The 16620-nt window shown below is 36.0% G+C and overlaps 1 protein-coding gene across 5 annotated transcripts in view; it reads left to right on the plus strand.

Moving 5' to 3' along the window:
* Positions 1-16620, plus strand: part of CNST (consortin, connexin sorting protein) — a 97774-nt gene that overhangs the window by 25693 nt on the left and 55461 nt on the right. For 3 of the 5 annotated variants that reach the window (XM_074262575.1, XM_074262578.1, XM_074262577.1), the window contains one exon: positions 12646-13093. In XM_074262575.1, the coding sequence (XP_074118676.1) occupies positions 12697-13093 (397 nt within the window). In that variant the 5' untranslated portion in view covers positions 12646-12696. Of the gene's footprint in view, positions 1-12426; positions 12529-12645; positions 13094-13650; positions 13699-16620 lie in introns of all 5 variants that reach the window. The other 2 variants (XM_074262579.1, XM_074262576.1) reach the window with 2 other exon arrangements.

Consider the following 16620-nt stretch of genomic DNA (forward strand, 5'->3'; position numbering starts at 1 on the left):
ATCTACCCAACCATTCTCCAACTGATGGACATCCATTCATCTTCCAGTTTCTAGCCACGATTGTCAGTCTTTTTTTGTGTTATTTGTTAAGTGAAGAGGGAGAAATAATCAAAACAAATTGTAAAACCTGCTCTATTCTGCAATGTAATTAGAAAAGATTTAGAAACTATAAATTGTAAAAGACCTCAAACTAAAAAAAACAAACAAGCATATCTTAAGAACTGGATGATAAAGAGCAGTGAGGGGCATTAAGTTTCACTGCTGCAACATTATTGGGATGATATAATAATCATAATAGGATCTCTCATTTAAATCATATTAGTTCAGTTTACAAGTTCTCTGTGGGTGGGCCAAATAATTTGCCTGAAGTTACATAGGCTATATGTAGCAGAGTTAAGCTTTGAACTCAAGGCCTATGACACTAAGCTCAGCTCTTCATGGGTTCAGGCATTTTTACTAATAACATTATTCTTTAAAAAATCTGATTTCTTAAATACCTAAAATAGTTATTCTTAAACCACATGTAAAATGAGGACCTAGCTCTCTAACTATTCAGAAAAGCACTTTTTATCTGGAATATAGATTAAGAGATTCTAAGCAAACTTTTCATATAATGAGCTCTCCTTGCTCCCTTTAAGATTAGATTGACTTCCTGCCACGCATTTTCAAAAGGGGGAAAAAAAAACACAAAAAAACTTTAAAAAGTTTTTTCCTAACCACTATAAGAACCTACCCTAAGGGGGAAATGAGGAATGAAGCATGAATAGAATTTCTGTATTCTCAGATTTGTTTCCTTGCTATTTGTTTTTAGGTGTGGCAAGTAAGTGAAGTCATAATCTAATTTAGGAATTCTGAAATGCTAAGGATTGTAACAAATAATTTTTAGTGTTTTTTTTAAACACCCAAAAAAGTAACTTATAGAAACAAAGTAGTTACATACACAAATATAATTACATATGAGTACAATGAATCTGATATGTCAAACTCATCAATTCTTAGTTTCTGTGTAAATAAAAGGTTTATATTTTAATTTAATAGAATATAATATTTAAATACACTGTTTAGTTTGGTTGTTTTAAAGGGGTACCAAGAACCCTCAGAATGCTGAAATTTTTTTTAACCCTCATCATCACATTTTATTTTTCATTGACATTTTATTTTTCCCCAAATGCAGGTAAAAAGTAGTTTTTAACTTAAAAAAAAAAAAAAAGTTTTGAGTTCCAAATTCTTTTCTTTCCTTCTTCCTTCCTATACTCCCTGAGACAGTAAGCAGATTAAAATTATAGGTTATACATGTGTAATAAATGTAAACATTTCCCCCATTAGTCATTTTATGGAAAAAAATGTAAACAAAAAAGGAAGAAAAAGTGAAAAAATACTTTGATTCAGCCTATATCAGATGCCATCAGTTCTTTCAGGAGGAATACAGCTTTTTTTTTTTTTTTTTCCCCCCAATGAGTCTTTTGGGATTGTATTAAAGCATTATATTGCTGAGAATAAGTCATTCACCATTGTTCATCAAATAATAATATTGCTGTTACGGAGTACAATCTTTTCCTGGTTCTTATCACTTCACTTTATCAGCTTATGCAAGTCATTGCAGGTTTTTCTGAAGTTCTTACAGCACAACAATATTCCATTACAATCATACATCACAGTTTGGCCTTTCCCCGATTCATGAAGATCTCCTCAGTTTCCAATTCTTTGCCACCCTAGAAAGAAGTCCTAAAAATATTTTTGTACCCCCCCCAAAAAAAAAAAGCCCTTTTAAAAATCTGTTTGGGATATTGTTTTACTGGATTAAAAGTATGCCCTTCAGGCATAAGAACTCTGAATTCTTGATAAGAAAAAATGCTTATTATTTGTTATCTGTAATATCTGACCAATTTTAATACAAAGATTTTAGTCTCTAAAGAGAAACATAAATCTTATTGCCGTGCTTCTTTTGTGACTGTAATCCTGTTTTAGAATTAATTTTATTTTTCTTCTTGGAAGCCTGTATGGTAGTCTGTTACAGGTTAATAAGTTTATAAGCAATTAACACTTTAGTTCAAGTTCTGGACATATTTTTGCTCAAGGACAAAATCTTCCTAATTGGACTCTTATTTTAAGTGTTAACCCATTCTGGTTCAACCTCCACAAAACTGCCAAAGTGACTTTCCTTTAGCAGAGATCTGACCATCTCACTCCCATTAAACTCCAATTGCTCTCTAATGCTTCTAGAATTTAATACAAACTAGTTACATTTAACCTTACTGTTCTTCTCCCACTCCTAATCCCCCATTCCACACTTTTCTATCTAGCCAAATTGACTTTTTTTGTCTTCCTCATATACTATATTTCCTTTGTCTTAGCTGTCCTCCATCATTGGAGTGTTCTTCCTTCTCACCTCTGCCTCGTAAAGCCCTCTTTCTTTTTATAATTATGTTCATATAGTTCCTGGGGTTGTCTTAGTATGTATATATAATCTTAGGTATATTATTGCTGGAACTCTATCTTCCCAGAAATCAGCTGGAGTCAGGATCACTAAACGTCTATATTCTTGATCTTTTACGCTCAAGGTCAGGGGGTTAGGCCTAGCAACGTCACACACACCTTCTTCCCTCAAACACCCCTCTGCATCTCAATTCCTCTTCCTCCTCCTACTCCTCCCACACAGTCACTTTCCCCCTCTTTGTCCCACCAATCAAGTCAGCACAGAACAGCTGGGGAGGGTCAACAAGTTAATAGGGAACTGTCCATTGGCAATTAGTCTCACGTGCTTCATTATCCAAGTGCATTGCTCAGTTCTAGCCCTTTACATCTCCCGCTTTCTTCTGTTTTAGACCACAGGTGGTGGTGCCATCCCTGACTTTTCAGGGAGGTGAGAACCCCAAAAAGGAGGTGATCATGCCCTCCCTGACATCTCAGGAAGGGAGATGAAAAGCACCAAAGAGAAGTGGGGATTTGCTAGCAAATTTCTGGGTTGAAGGGCCTTATTAGAGACAAGTATGCACAAACCCATCAGCATGGGAATTATTACACAAGCACATAGCAATAACACAGAGGCTATTAGTGATGACTCTCCCCACAGTCAGTACAGACTCGATGTGGTGTAACAAACAGGAATTTTACATGCAAATAGTAATATAACAAACAATATAAATCAACACGGTTTTGTAAAAGATTTCCAGAAGTCCTAGAAGGAGGGTATGTAAACATCAGTCACACATACGCCTTCTTCAGCAACCAAGAGATAGTCCAAAATCAATCTATTGTCCATTGCTTCATGTGTTAGGGAATCCAATAATCCCCACAAGTTTTTGAAGTCCCACATCAGCCTTTTTATATGTTAGGGAATCCAATGATCCCTACAGGTTTTGAAGTCTTATGATGCCTCAGAGAATCCAATGATTCCTGAGGGTTTTCAAGTCCTATAACGGTCTTATCACATCTCAGAATCCAATGATTTCTGAGGATTTTCAAGTCTAACAGTTTTTGATGTTCATGAGTCAAACGCCATAACTGCCAGGTTCTTTTAGTGGTGGGCACAGTCAGCAATGGAACCACCTGATGTTTCTTGGGTCTTCTCCTTCATTTCAAGGGTCTGCTCCATCTCTCTCCAATGGATAAGGCTAATACGGCTCGTTGGCATCCATCTATGGAGATACAACCAAACCCTCTCCCCCAAGCAGTTAACCTATCTGGTCCCTTCCATTCACCACTTTCTAGGTCTTTCCACATCACCTGGTGATTATCTAAAGACAGTGGAGCTGTTCTCACTGGACACTGCCCTTCTGGTAGGTTATAAAACCTGTCTGCCAGTGCATCTTTGTCAAAAATTTAAAAAATTAATGGTATAGAGAACTAAATTTAGAAGTTCTCTAGAGTTATCCGTGGCTCCCCCTTTCTTTTGTTTTTGGAGGAGTGTCTTAATATCTGTTTCTTCTCTCTACTATTGCTTGCCCTTGAGGATTAAAGGGTATGCCCGTGGTATGTAAAATCTTTACTGTGCACAAAAGTGTGTAAAATGTTTAGACTTATATGCAGGTCCATTGTCTGCTTTTATTGCTTGTGGCACACCTATAATTGCAAATGCTTGTATAAAGAATTCAGTGACCACTCGGCTGTCTCTTTTGCTGCTGGCATTGCAAATGTGAATGTTGAAAAGGTGTCTACCACAACACGGATAAAAGATAGACGACTAAAAGATTTATAATGGGTCACATCCATTTGCCAAATTTCATTAGGTCTCAAACCACGAGGGTTCTTCCCTGGAGGGAGTGTAGGAGCATGGAAAGGAAGACAAGCTGTACAGGCTTTTACTATGCTCCTAGCTTCTTCTCTTGTTATTCCAAACTGCAAACGTAAAGCTCGGGCAGCCTGATGATATTTAGAATGAGATTCTTGTGCTTCTTGAAATAAAGGAGTACTGGCCAGCATGGTTAGAAGGCTATCTGCTTTTGAATTACCATCAAAAATAGGACCTGGAAGTCCACTATGGAGTGGACATGCAAAATATAAATCTTACCTGGATGCTTTCTCACTTGCTCTTGAAGTTCCTTAAAGAGCTGATATATATTGGAGGCTACAAATTTTATTTGGGCTGTGGCAATTTTTAGTACCACACCTACTGGATAGGCCGAATCAGATATTATATTTATGTCTCCCAGATAATAAGCAAGAGCTAGAATGATTGCATACCATTCATTCTGCTGAGTAGACTGAAAAGGAGTTCTGATTACCCTCTTTATAGTTATGTTACGAGAATATACAGCGGAAATATTGTGTTTGGATGCACCTGTAAAGATAGTTGGTCCTTTAAGAGGAACTTCAGAAACGTTTTCTTCAGGAATCCATCGCCAATTATGTAACAGTCTGGTTATCTTTAATGGAGACTCGTGTGTAAAGTTTGGAGCCATGGCTAATAAAATTTGCCACTCTGGGATGGTTTCATAGCACACATTAAGTTTGTATTAGTATAAAAGGTGTATATCTTGTCAGGTCTTATCCCAGATAATTGTACTGCTCATTTAATGGCCTTTAATAAAATTCTAATCACAAGCACTGGGTAAGGAATAGGGCTTTGTGCTGGTTGTGCTGGGAGGTTCAGCCACTCTATCACACCGTCTCCTTGATGAAGGACTGCTGTGGGTGCCTCTTGTGTAGCAAAAACTGATGTTTCTAAGGGTTTTTGAGTGACTCTTTCAACCACATTGGATAAAGCCAGTTCAACTTGTCTCAAAGCCTCTTGAGCTTCTTTTGTAAGCTGGCGTGGTGAATTTAAAGTACTGTCTCCTCTTAAAATGTGATGTAATGGTTGCAATTGACAGGTAGCCAAGCCTAGCACGGGTCGCATCCATTGGATATCTCCTATCAATTTCTGGAAGTCATTTAAGGTATTTAGCTTCTCTGTTCTTACGGAGAGTTTTTGTACTGTAAGCACCTTAGGATATACTTCATATCCTAAATATTGAAAAGGAGCATGTCTATGAATCTTTTCTGGAGCTGTGTGCAATTTATAATTCCTTAGTGTTCCTATGGCTTTTTGTAGACATGCTTCTAACATTTGTTCCTCAGGTGCACATCCTAATATATCATCCATGTAATGTAATAACATTACTTTTGGAAATGCTTTTCTTACTGGAATAAGAGCAGCAGCAACATACATTTGACACATAGTAGGACTGTTTTTCATTCCCTGTGGCAAAACTGTCCATTCATTTCTTTTATAAGGCTCAGCTAAGTTAACGCTGGGCACTGAAAAGGCAAATCTTTTCATATCCTCTTTATCTAGAGGGATAGAGTAGAAACAATCCTTAATGTCTATAACCCAAAGAGGCCATTCTCTAGGCAACTGAGTAGGAGATGGAAGTCCAGGTTGAAGAGTTCTGATAGTTTCCATCTGTTCATTTACCTTTCTTAAATCAGTCAACATCCTCCATTTTCCAGATTTCTTTTTTACAACAAATATTGAGGACTTAGAGAAGGTTGTAAGTGTCCTTGGTCACGTTGTTCCTGTACTACGTCTAGTAAGGCCTGAATTATATCACTGCCTAAGGGCCACTATTCTATCCACACTGGTGTATCCGTTTTCCATTGGATAGGAACAGGTGAAAGTGGTGGCAGGCCTTCAATAGCAGCCCTGCCTAAAAAACCGAAGTACTCATTTCTAACCCTAATTGTTGTAAAATGTCTCTTCCCCATAGGTTGATGGGGATTTTTTCAACTATAAAAGGAGTAAAAACTCCTGTTTCACCTTCAAATATCCATCTTAAAGGGGTAGCACTAACTTCAGCTGCTATTGATCCTCCTACCCCAGACATGTAGGTGTCTGCCTTAGTCTTTGGCCAGTGACTGGGCCAGTTGGCGATCTGCACCTGTGTCCACCAGTCCTTCTAATGGTATGCCATTTATATAGATGGTGAGCATAGGTTGGTCAGCTGTCATAGCTGCTGTCCAGCATATTCCTGGGTTTTTCTGCTTGGAGTCAGAACGTGGGTGACTGTCACCAGGTTGCTTATTAGGGGTCTTTATCATTAAACTCAATGCTACTACTTCCCCTGGTTGATAAGTCACACAATATCTACCTGTGTTAGTGACTGGGATATTACCTACACATTCCCCAGTTTCCCACATCAGTGTATGAATGAACACTGTCTTGTAAGTACTCTTAGGAGGTGAAATGGTCAAGCCTACTGTCCCTGGAGGCAAGGGATCCATAGGCTAGAGAGGAACAGATTTCACCTCTCCAGGGGGTATCTCAGTTGTCCCAGCTGCATACAACTCTATCCTCCTTAATTGTAATCCCTTTCTCCCATCAGATGGCTTCCTGGCTGATTGGTCATGTCTGGGTATTGGACTTAGAGACACTCTCTGGGTGTGGCATCGGCTGCCATCATGCCCCAAGTGTTTTTTGCCTGGGGCCCTGGATCTGGGCCCCTCATCCCATTTCCCTGAATCAGTCTACACTCTGATGCCCAATGGAGTCCTCTGTTGCATTTTGGATATGGGGCTTTGGGTCTTGTTCTCCCATCCTGTTTTCTCACTCTGTCTCTATGCCAACATTGAGCTTTCAGATGGCCTACTTTACAGCATTGAAAGCATTGACGAGTCTCTCTGGAAGTCCCTTGCCAAAAGGGACCCTGTCTTCCTATGTTGGGATCTTGGGAAGTCTGCACAATAGTCTGGCTATAAAAGGTATTTGTGCCCACTGTGGCACAGCATCTTATGATCTCCTCTAAAGGAGCATCCCTATTTAATCCTAGTATAATCCTTCTACAAACCTCATTGGTAAGCAACTTGCTAGAGAAAATGCCAAAGTGTCTGTTACTTCATTTTCACCATTAGTCCGTGTGACAGCTGTCTGCAAACGTGCCACAAAATCAGCAAAGGGTTCATTTGGTCCTTGTACAATTTCTGTGTAGGTCTCACCCTTGTAGTTTTTACTGGGGAGAGAAACCCAGGCTTTGATAGCAGCAGCATCAATTTGCTCAAATGCTGTTATGTAGTAATTAATCTGTACTGAAGCATCTGCATAAGAACCTACACTTGTTAGTAGGTCACAGGTGATTGAAGTATTAACTCCACATTGACTATTTTGTTGGGCTTGAAACCTACAGAGCTCACTATGTTCAGAAAACCACAAGTTTTGTCCAGGTTCTAAGCACAACTTTGCAATGATTTTCCAGTCACTAGGGGTTAAAGTTTCATAAGCCAAATTGTGTATTAACATCTTAACATAATTTGATGTAGCCCCAAAGAGAGTGCAAGGTTTTTTCAGGTCTTTAAGGATATCCATATTAAAAGGAGCATATTTTCTACTTTCTTGAACTGCAGAATTATGCTGTGATTTATCACGGGAAAAATTTGAAGTTTGAAATCATTATCTTATTATTATTTTTTTTTTTTTCCCATTTTTGATGGCTTCAATAAGCCCTTTCTGTAATCTAGTTATGGGGGTTGGTGATTGCTGGGGGGGAGGTGCGGATGATATCACCGCCCCTCCCACTATTCCTCCTCCCTCTGTCCCTGAAGGTGGAGTTGATGTGGGCTGATCAATAACTTGCTCTCTAGATGGGATAGAAGTCCCTTCAGGACAGTCAGTCAACACACCCTAATTCCTCATTCAAATCCCCTTGCCCTCTGGCAAGGCCTTGAGTTTGCTTATTTTCTATCTTTTGTTTCTCAAGCTTCTTCCTCTGTTCACTTTTCCTTCTCCTATAACTTGCTGGATAGCTTAAGTCTAATTGAATCACTTGGTATATATAAAATATCTCTGTGGTAATTGAATAAGGCCTATTTTTTGTGGAAAATTCTTTCATTTCAAGTCCCACTAGCTTCCAGTTATCTATACTTAGTTTTTCTTCCTTTAAGAACCAAGGGGATGTGCAATTCAATGAGTCTAAAAGATTATCCATTTGTGGGTTACTTACAAGTAAACTCTTCTCGTCAATCATCTTAATTATATCCTCTATAGGATTACTACTAGGGGAGGTTGAGCAGGGGCTGTATCTGGGTCTGCTGAGGCCCAGGGAATGTTTTTAGCTAACACCTGCCCCATCTCAGCTCCTAGAGATTGCTGGTTTAGTCCTTAACAAGCTAAATTCCTTATTTCTATTAGAATACTCACCTAATCTCCTGATCACCTGAGGACTTAAGTGGAAGTAGGGTGCTGGCCCTACACTTGGACGCCAAAATGCTGGAACTCTGTCTTCCCATCAGCTGGAGTCAGGATCACTAAACATCTTTATTCTTGATCTTTTATGCTCAAGGTCAGGGGGTTAGGCCTAGCAACGTCACATACACCTTCTTCCCTCAAACGCCCAGAGAGACTGAATCAGCTTTTGTGTCTCAATTCCTCTCCCTCTCCCTCTCCCTTTCCCTCTCCCTCTCCCTCTCCCTCACACACGTCACTTCCCCCTCTTTGTCCCACCAATCAAATCAGCACAGAACAGCAGGGGAGGGTCAATCTTCAAACAAGTTAATAGGGCAATTGGCAATTAGTCTCACATGCTTCATTATTCAAGTGCATTGCTCAGTTCTAGCCCTTTACATATTATATTGTCTATATTTATTTTAAATGAAATAGCTCTTTCTGTTTCTTCTTACTGCTTTGTTAGTATTGTGTAAAAATGCGGATGATTTATGTGGTATATTATGTGATATATAATATAAGCATATTATATTCTACTAATTGAATTTTTATGATTTTCTAAGGATACTGTCATGTAGTCTGCAAAAAAAAAAAAAAAGAGTTTCATTTTCTCATTGCCCATTTTGATTCCTTTTATTTCTTTTTCTTCTCTTTGCTATTGCTAGCATTTCTAATATAATATTGAATAATATTGGTGATAATAGGCATTCTTGTCTCACTCTTGATCTTCTTGGGAAGACTTTTAGCTTATTCCCATTACAGATAATGTTTATTGATGATTTTAAATAGATTCTTATTATTTTCAAGAAAAACTCATTTATACCTATGCTTTTACCTTTTTTTTTTTTTAAATAGGAATAGATGTATTTTTGTAGCAAACTTTTTCTGTAACTATTGATGTATCTTATAACTTTTGTTATTTTTCTAATTGATATTTGAATTATGTTAATAATTTTTTCTTGTATTGAACCAGTCCTGCATTCCTGGTATAAATCCCACTTGGTCATAGTGTATAATCTTTGTGATATATAGTCTCCTACCTAATATTTTACTTAGGATTCTTTGCATCAATATTCATTAGTAAAATTGGTCTATAATTTTTTTCTCTTCTTGGTTTTGTTCTTTCTTGTATAAGTATCAGCACTATATTTGTTTCATAGAAGAAATTTATTAGGACTCTTTTGCCTATTATTCCAAATAATTTATTTAATATTGAGTTTAACTGATAGGGCATTTTTCATCTTGCCTTCACTCCACAACACAAATCACTAGTTAATTAATTAGCTTTTCTAAACCTCAATATCCTCTGAACTTTGTGATCAGACATTCCTACCACTAACTGCTCTTACATCTGCTGTCATTCTGTTATTCCGGACTCTTTAAGAGCCAATACTAGGGTTGTTTTTTTGACATTGATATTGTAATAGTTTGCCATTTTCTTCTACAGAGCTAAACAGGGTCACCCAATATCTGAAGGCAAATTTGAACTCAGGTCTTCCTACCTCCAGGATCAGCACCTTTTGCACTGAGCTATCTAGCTGACTTATTGTTACTTGTTATTCTTCCTTCTTTTTGGAAGAGAACCAATGACATCAGAAGGGTGATATTTTGACTTGCAAGTGAATTGGATTTCAGTGAAGTAGGGTTGCACAAAGTCATCAGCCTCACTCTGCATTGGAGTCTTATGGCAAGATAGGTAAAAACCAGAGAAGGTGGTCCCTGATGCAGTGAGAGAACATGGTCTTTTTAAGCTTTTCAAGATCTTTCCTAAATCTGTTTGTCTAAGAGGCATTCAGTAATTAAAGACTAGGTAAGAATTGAGGTAAAAAGATGGCCTAGTTTGCCTTCACAAAAGAATCAGTCTGGGGTTTGGGGTAGATAGATTGTTTACATTGGCACTACAACTAAATTGTGAGTTCCTAAAGTGTATAGAACTTATCTTTAATTATCTTTGTGTCCTTTCCCCTTTGATTCTCCCCTATACTTGAATGTTTAGGTGTAAGTGTTTCCATCTCTTAGGAAAGATTTGCTAGTTCTAATAGTTTTATACTGTGGTCTTGTTGAGGTGGAACGCACCCCAAAATGTCCTCCTATTCAGTATGGTGGATTTTGGCAAAAGAATTGGCACATTCAGTCTCCAGGTTAAAAGGCAAAGATTTATTGCACTGTCGGGCTAATTTCCAAGGGAATTAATTTTAGCAAAGAGTCAGGATCAAGGAAATAATTTTATAGTAAAGAGAAACACGGATTAAATGGCTATACTTATTTTAAAAGTTTATTATTGTTTTAATTATATTTCATTATGATTTTTCTTTGTAATATGTATTTTATTTTATTCATTTAAAATAATATTCATAGAAATCTATAGGCTTCACCACTTTCCAAAGGAGTTCATCACACACACACAAAAAAAAATCTAAAATTCCTGCTTAAAAGTATAGCCAAACTGTCCTTCTTGCTATTCTTCATGATATTCCATCTCTCCTTGTTTCTTCCCCTAGAATGCCCTCTAGAATGCACTCCCATCTCATTTCCAAGTCTTAAAATTATTGGTTTCCTTCAAACTTTTGCTCAAATACCATATTTTATCAGAAGTCTTTTTTAATCCACTCCAGCAACTAGAGCTTTTGATGTTTATTTTTCATATATTTTGTATCTGTTGTTGTTTATACATGTTCTTTCCTTTGATAGAATGTAAACTCCCTGAGGGAAGTTACTGTTTCATTTTTGTCTTTATATCTATCTTATCCAAAGGTTTATTAGGTTTTTAGTAAATAGTTGTTGATTGATTGACCTTTTAATTCAGACCCCTTGTTTTGCCAGGAAACTGAAATACACAAAATTTAATATACACCACTACAAAAAGTAAAACCTTTGGGTTTTTTGTTTGTTTCAAATCACTGGGGAGTTAAAAAGCACAAGTAAAGCCCTAGGGCTTTCATTTGTAAAGGCATGTCTACTATATCACCTGATGTATTTAAATAGAAAATTAAGCCCTCAAAAATTTAAGACAGCTGCAAGGATTTTTTCTTTGTAAAGGCCAAATCTAAAGTAGCTGCTGAAAATGTTGTTCTTAATCTCTTTCTGAGGTTAACATTCTGCCCTACACTAACACAGAGGGTATTTATTTAGTTGGAGAATTAAATGGTAGCATAACTAGGAAACCTTGAATAGAAGGTTGTTGGTTTTTTATTTTAGTATTTTACAAACTGTCAAATTATTTTGACTTCAATATTATATATATGATGGTAGAAATATAGAATGAAAAACTAAACTGGCCAAATTTAGATATACATATGAAGTTTCTTTGCTAAATATTAAATGCTTTAGTTTTGAATCACCACAGTAGATTTCATGTGCTAAATAAGCTCAGATCAAATGAAATAAGTACATAAATAATATTTTCATCTCTTTTAAGAACTCAGTAGATTGCCACAATGAATCCACAATTCTTATGCAAATTAAAATATTAGAGGGTCATGTGGAAAAGTTGAGACATTAATATACACTGTTGGAGTTGGGAACTGATCCTACTATTCTGTAGAGCAATTTGGAACTCTGCATAAAGAGCTATAAAGAGTGGTATCTAGCAATACCACTGCCAGGCCTGTATCCTAAAGAGATTTTTATAAAAGGAGAAGAGGGGGAGAGTAGAGATCATAATGAAGAATAAGAAGAGGGTTAGGGAAGATGGAATATTCAAAGATCATTTATTATGCTTCACTAAACCTTTTTAAAAAAAGGAATTCATCATAAGTAATAAAGCTTTTATTATTGTTTTGCACCGACAGGTACATATTAGTGAACAGTGAAATACTCAAAAGTCAAATGACCTAAGGATACAAGAGGACCAAAGAACAAGAATAAGCACTTATTTTGTAATTAACACCTTGGTAATCAATAGTATCATGATTAAAATGGAAGTTTATTTTATCATATATGAGTTTAGTTATATTTATGTAGTTGTGAACTTTTAAGCCATGTCATTTTTTTTTTTTTTCCATTTTTAGACATGGGGAGATTTTTAATGAAACTTTGATGCTTCAACAAAGAATGCTCTAATGGATGACAGAGAAACTCCTACAAATGACCTACAGTTAGACCCACAAGATGGATGTCATACCAATGACAGCATGGAAAGTACAAGGCAGTGCTTGCCTTCTGTATCAGATGAAAATGAAAATCAAGTTGATGAGGATGCATGTGAGGCTGTGACCAGCAGTGACAATGAGATGGGAAAACATGAAAAGTTTGAACAGGACAATCTCAACAATAATGAAAGCTGCAGCAACTGTGATAACTCTGTTACCCCAAGCTGTGAAGCACCTGCAAGTGATAATTCTGAAAAAATCCACCCTGAAGGCTCCACAGATGAAAAGCACCTCGGAAAGGAGAAAAAAACTCCTGGGAAAAAAAACTCAAGAAGCAAAAAGGGAATGATTACAAAGTCAACACCAGGTATTTCAAACAAAATCCTTTTAAAATATTACATTGTATTCTTTGAACAAGCTCCCTCAAAATGCTTCTTCCATTTTCTGTTGGATGTCACTATGTGATTTTTAATCTTCTTGTTCTTGTTACCATATCTTTCCTTCATTTTTAGTTATTTCATAAAATTTATGCTTAAGTCATAAAACCTTAAAAATAGAAGAATGGGACTAATTTAAAAACCAAACATTTACCTGTGATATGAATTTCTTCCACAACAGCCTCCCTGACAGACAACATATTATTGTGTTAACATTCCAGTTGTTTCTTTTGTTAATTTTTGAGGTGCTGTTTAATAGTTATTCCTTTAATTTCTCTCATTCTTTTTTGCTCTGTTTATGTCCCTAAGAAAATATTACTGTGGATTAACATAATTTCCCAAATTTCATAGTAGCTTTAGAAGATAGGCTTTTAACCTATGACCCATAACCCCTCAGCAGTATGTCTATAGAAAAGGAAAAAAAAATTATCTTTATTTTCACTAACTCCTAATTGAAATTGAGCATTTCCTTCGATTATAAATGCAGGTAGCAAGGAGTCCCTAAGGCATCTCTGAAGTTTCACCAGATTGCCAAGTAAGTCCATAACAGGAAAGATTTTAAGAAGCCCTACTCTAGAATAAGTTTACTGTTTTTTTTTTTTTAATGTATTGATATGTCAACATAAAAGGAGGGATACAAATACAGTTCACAAGTGAACTGATCTGGGTTCACAGGGAGTACTGCTGATCTGTCCTCCTTACCATATATACTCAGGTACCCTGAATAGTATTCTTGCTTGGTCTGTTGCATTTTTAATGTTTTTAATTTTTTTTCTATTATCTTAACTTGCATAATAAAGCAGTATCAAACTCACTTTGAATTGAATTTCTATATGTCTATTTTGCATTCTGTACAATTCATTTTAAGCTGCTTACCCTTAAATGAAATGTCATTCTTTGTACTAACTGTCAGAACTTAGATCTCCGGTTGCTTTCTTTGGGTTGTGAAGTGTCTGTGAAAAAGGCAGTCTCTGGTGATTTAAGAGTAGGAATGTGTGGAGATAGGGCACTCTGGTACAACTGAGACTGGGATTTTTAGCTTCCACTTTCCATGACCCTAGCTGTTGGACTTGGCATAAGTCTGTGATGAAGGAAGAAGAAATGTCACCTCTCCTCCTTTTTTCCTATTCCTTGATTGTTTTCCTCACTGACTAATTAGAAGTTTGTTCAGTTTTTTCCAGTACTTCAATTATCTCTGATTTCATCAAAATGTATTCTTCCTTCACCAGTACTATTCCTCTCTGATTTAGTAGTTGTGGCCAAAAAATTTCAGTGATTTGATGGCCAATACTCTGATGGCCAGTCGTAGCTAGGTAGATAGAACACCTGCAGGGCTTTTCCCCAAAGTCTTTCCAAGTGGTTAGTACCTGTTAGAATTTAGGCTCTGCCATCACAGCCTTAAAGATCCCAGGGTCACTGTAATAGCATGATAAAGTTTTAGAGAAGGACTCTATTCAGACTCAGAGGAGGAAGATGGTCATTTTTGATAAAGGATTATTTTTGTTTAGGGATTAAAAATCCTTATTTTTCATAAAGTTAATATAAATACTTGGTAAATATTATTAACTTCTAACTTTAACCCAAGTTTGAGGTAACTTGGTGAAAATAAAATCCTGGACTTGGAGTCAGAGGATAAGAATACCACCTTTCTTGCCAAATAGTTGAGAGACACATGAAATAATTTTTGTAAGATGTTTTCTAAACCTTTTGAGTATTCTATGAATGAATATGCTACTATTACTGTTGCTTTCTTGTCATCATTTTTGAGGGGGTTAAGGTAAACTTGAACAAGTCATTTTTTGCATGTTTAAAGTTGTGCAGTCTATTGTTCAAGTGAATTAAGCAATCTAATTTGTAATTAAGAGTACTGAGATACAACAACTCCACCATCAGACTGAATGACTATAAGGATATGTATTTCATTATGTTCTCACTTTATCTTAATATCTTTAGCTGGGTGTGTCTACATTTTGAAAATTGTGCATTTCATGTAGTTTTAAGATCAATAATATGACTACATTGAGAAACAGGGTAGTATTATAGATAAGACAGTGTACAAAAGTCATGAAAACTAAGATTCACATCCTATCTTTACACTTACTAGCTGTGTATTCCTGGGCAAATTACTTAACTCTCCCTGTTTCAATTTCCTTATCTTTTAAATTAAAGTGTTGGGCTTATTCTCTAAGATGGGCAATGATTTTATCTTTAATAATGTTTCAGTTCCATTGCAGCTTATTTAAATTTTCAAGAATCTTTTGCAGTGTGTAGCATGGAAATTTGTTGTATGATGCATAATTCTAGCCAACAGCAGAAAGTTAATTTTTGTAAGCTTCAGTCATATGTTGCAAAATTTCCAGAACTTGATTGCAAAATCTGGAGCCCTTTATAAATTGCAGTTTCTTAAGGGTAACTTCTCTTTAATTTCTGTCAGTGATGACCTGTTCCTATATTAGTCTAAAAATGTCCTCTTTCTATAAACACATCTATATGATTTAGCCTTTTGTTCCACAATTCTTGGTTGATGCATAATTCATTGAATTCATGAAGATGTTGCTTATGAAGGCTTTTTTTGATTCCACTTTTGAATGTTGGCCATTTCATAGGTTATTGTCTAGTTAAAAATATACTTTCAGTTATGTTTGACATATCCTATGGTATAGAATTATTATAATTTTTTACTATTGCTCTAGAGGTAAAGTGAATTTTTCCAAATTTATTTCAGTAAATGTTCAACCTATTATGGGATCTGAAAAAATCCAGAAATCATCTTTTTTTTCCTTTTTGATGAGGAGTTAATTTTTCTATACCTGCTATTAACATTGCACATTTTTTTTCATATCTTCTAGATTCCTTATACATTTTACCATGCCAAACTGGCATTGTATAGGTGTTAATTGCTCTAAATTTTTTTTTTTCTTATTAAACGTATTTATTCCACTAATCCACCACTATTTCTTAGCCAGTACTAGATAGTTTTGATGATTACCACTTTATAATACAGTTAGGGCCAAATAATTTGTAATAAAAAAGGTCCATGATGTTTTTCAGTGGCTTGTTTAATGGTTACAGAATCAATAATAATTGCTTTTACATCCTCTGACAATTTCTAGCACATTCTTTTTGCTCCTCAATCAATATATTATTTTCTTGCAAGCTTATAGATTTAAAAAAATCTTGGTACAGAAGCTGTATGGTAGTAAATACATAATTGACCTATGTTTGGAGGGGTCAAAAGATTTTCACCTTTTGGTAGTGTAGGCTGTATGAAAGAGGAGGCCAATAAAATGCTGTGAGGGTAATTCATGTTGTATTCTGAAGTATTTGAGCCAATAATTATGTATTTTTTCAGACTCTGCCAACTTCCAGTCTTACAGAGAAATTAGAGTGTTGATTACCTCCCTTAATATAGATATTCTTTTGTTCATCATATTAATGGTAGAGAAGTTTTCTCTTT

This window comes from Sminthopsis crassicaudata, chromosome 4 (assembly GCF_048593235.1).
Source record: "Sminthopsis crassicaudata isolate SCR6 chromosome 4, ASM4859323v1, whole genome shotgun sequence".
Classification (NCBI taxonomy): Eukaryota; Metazoa; Chordata; class Mammalia; order Dasyuromorphia; family Dasyuridae; genus Sminthopsis; species Sminthopsis crassicaudata.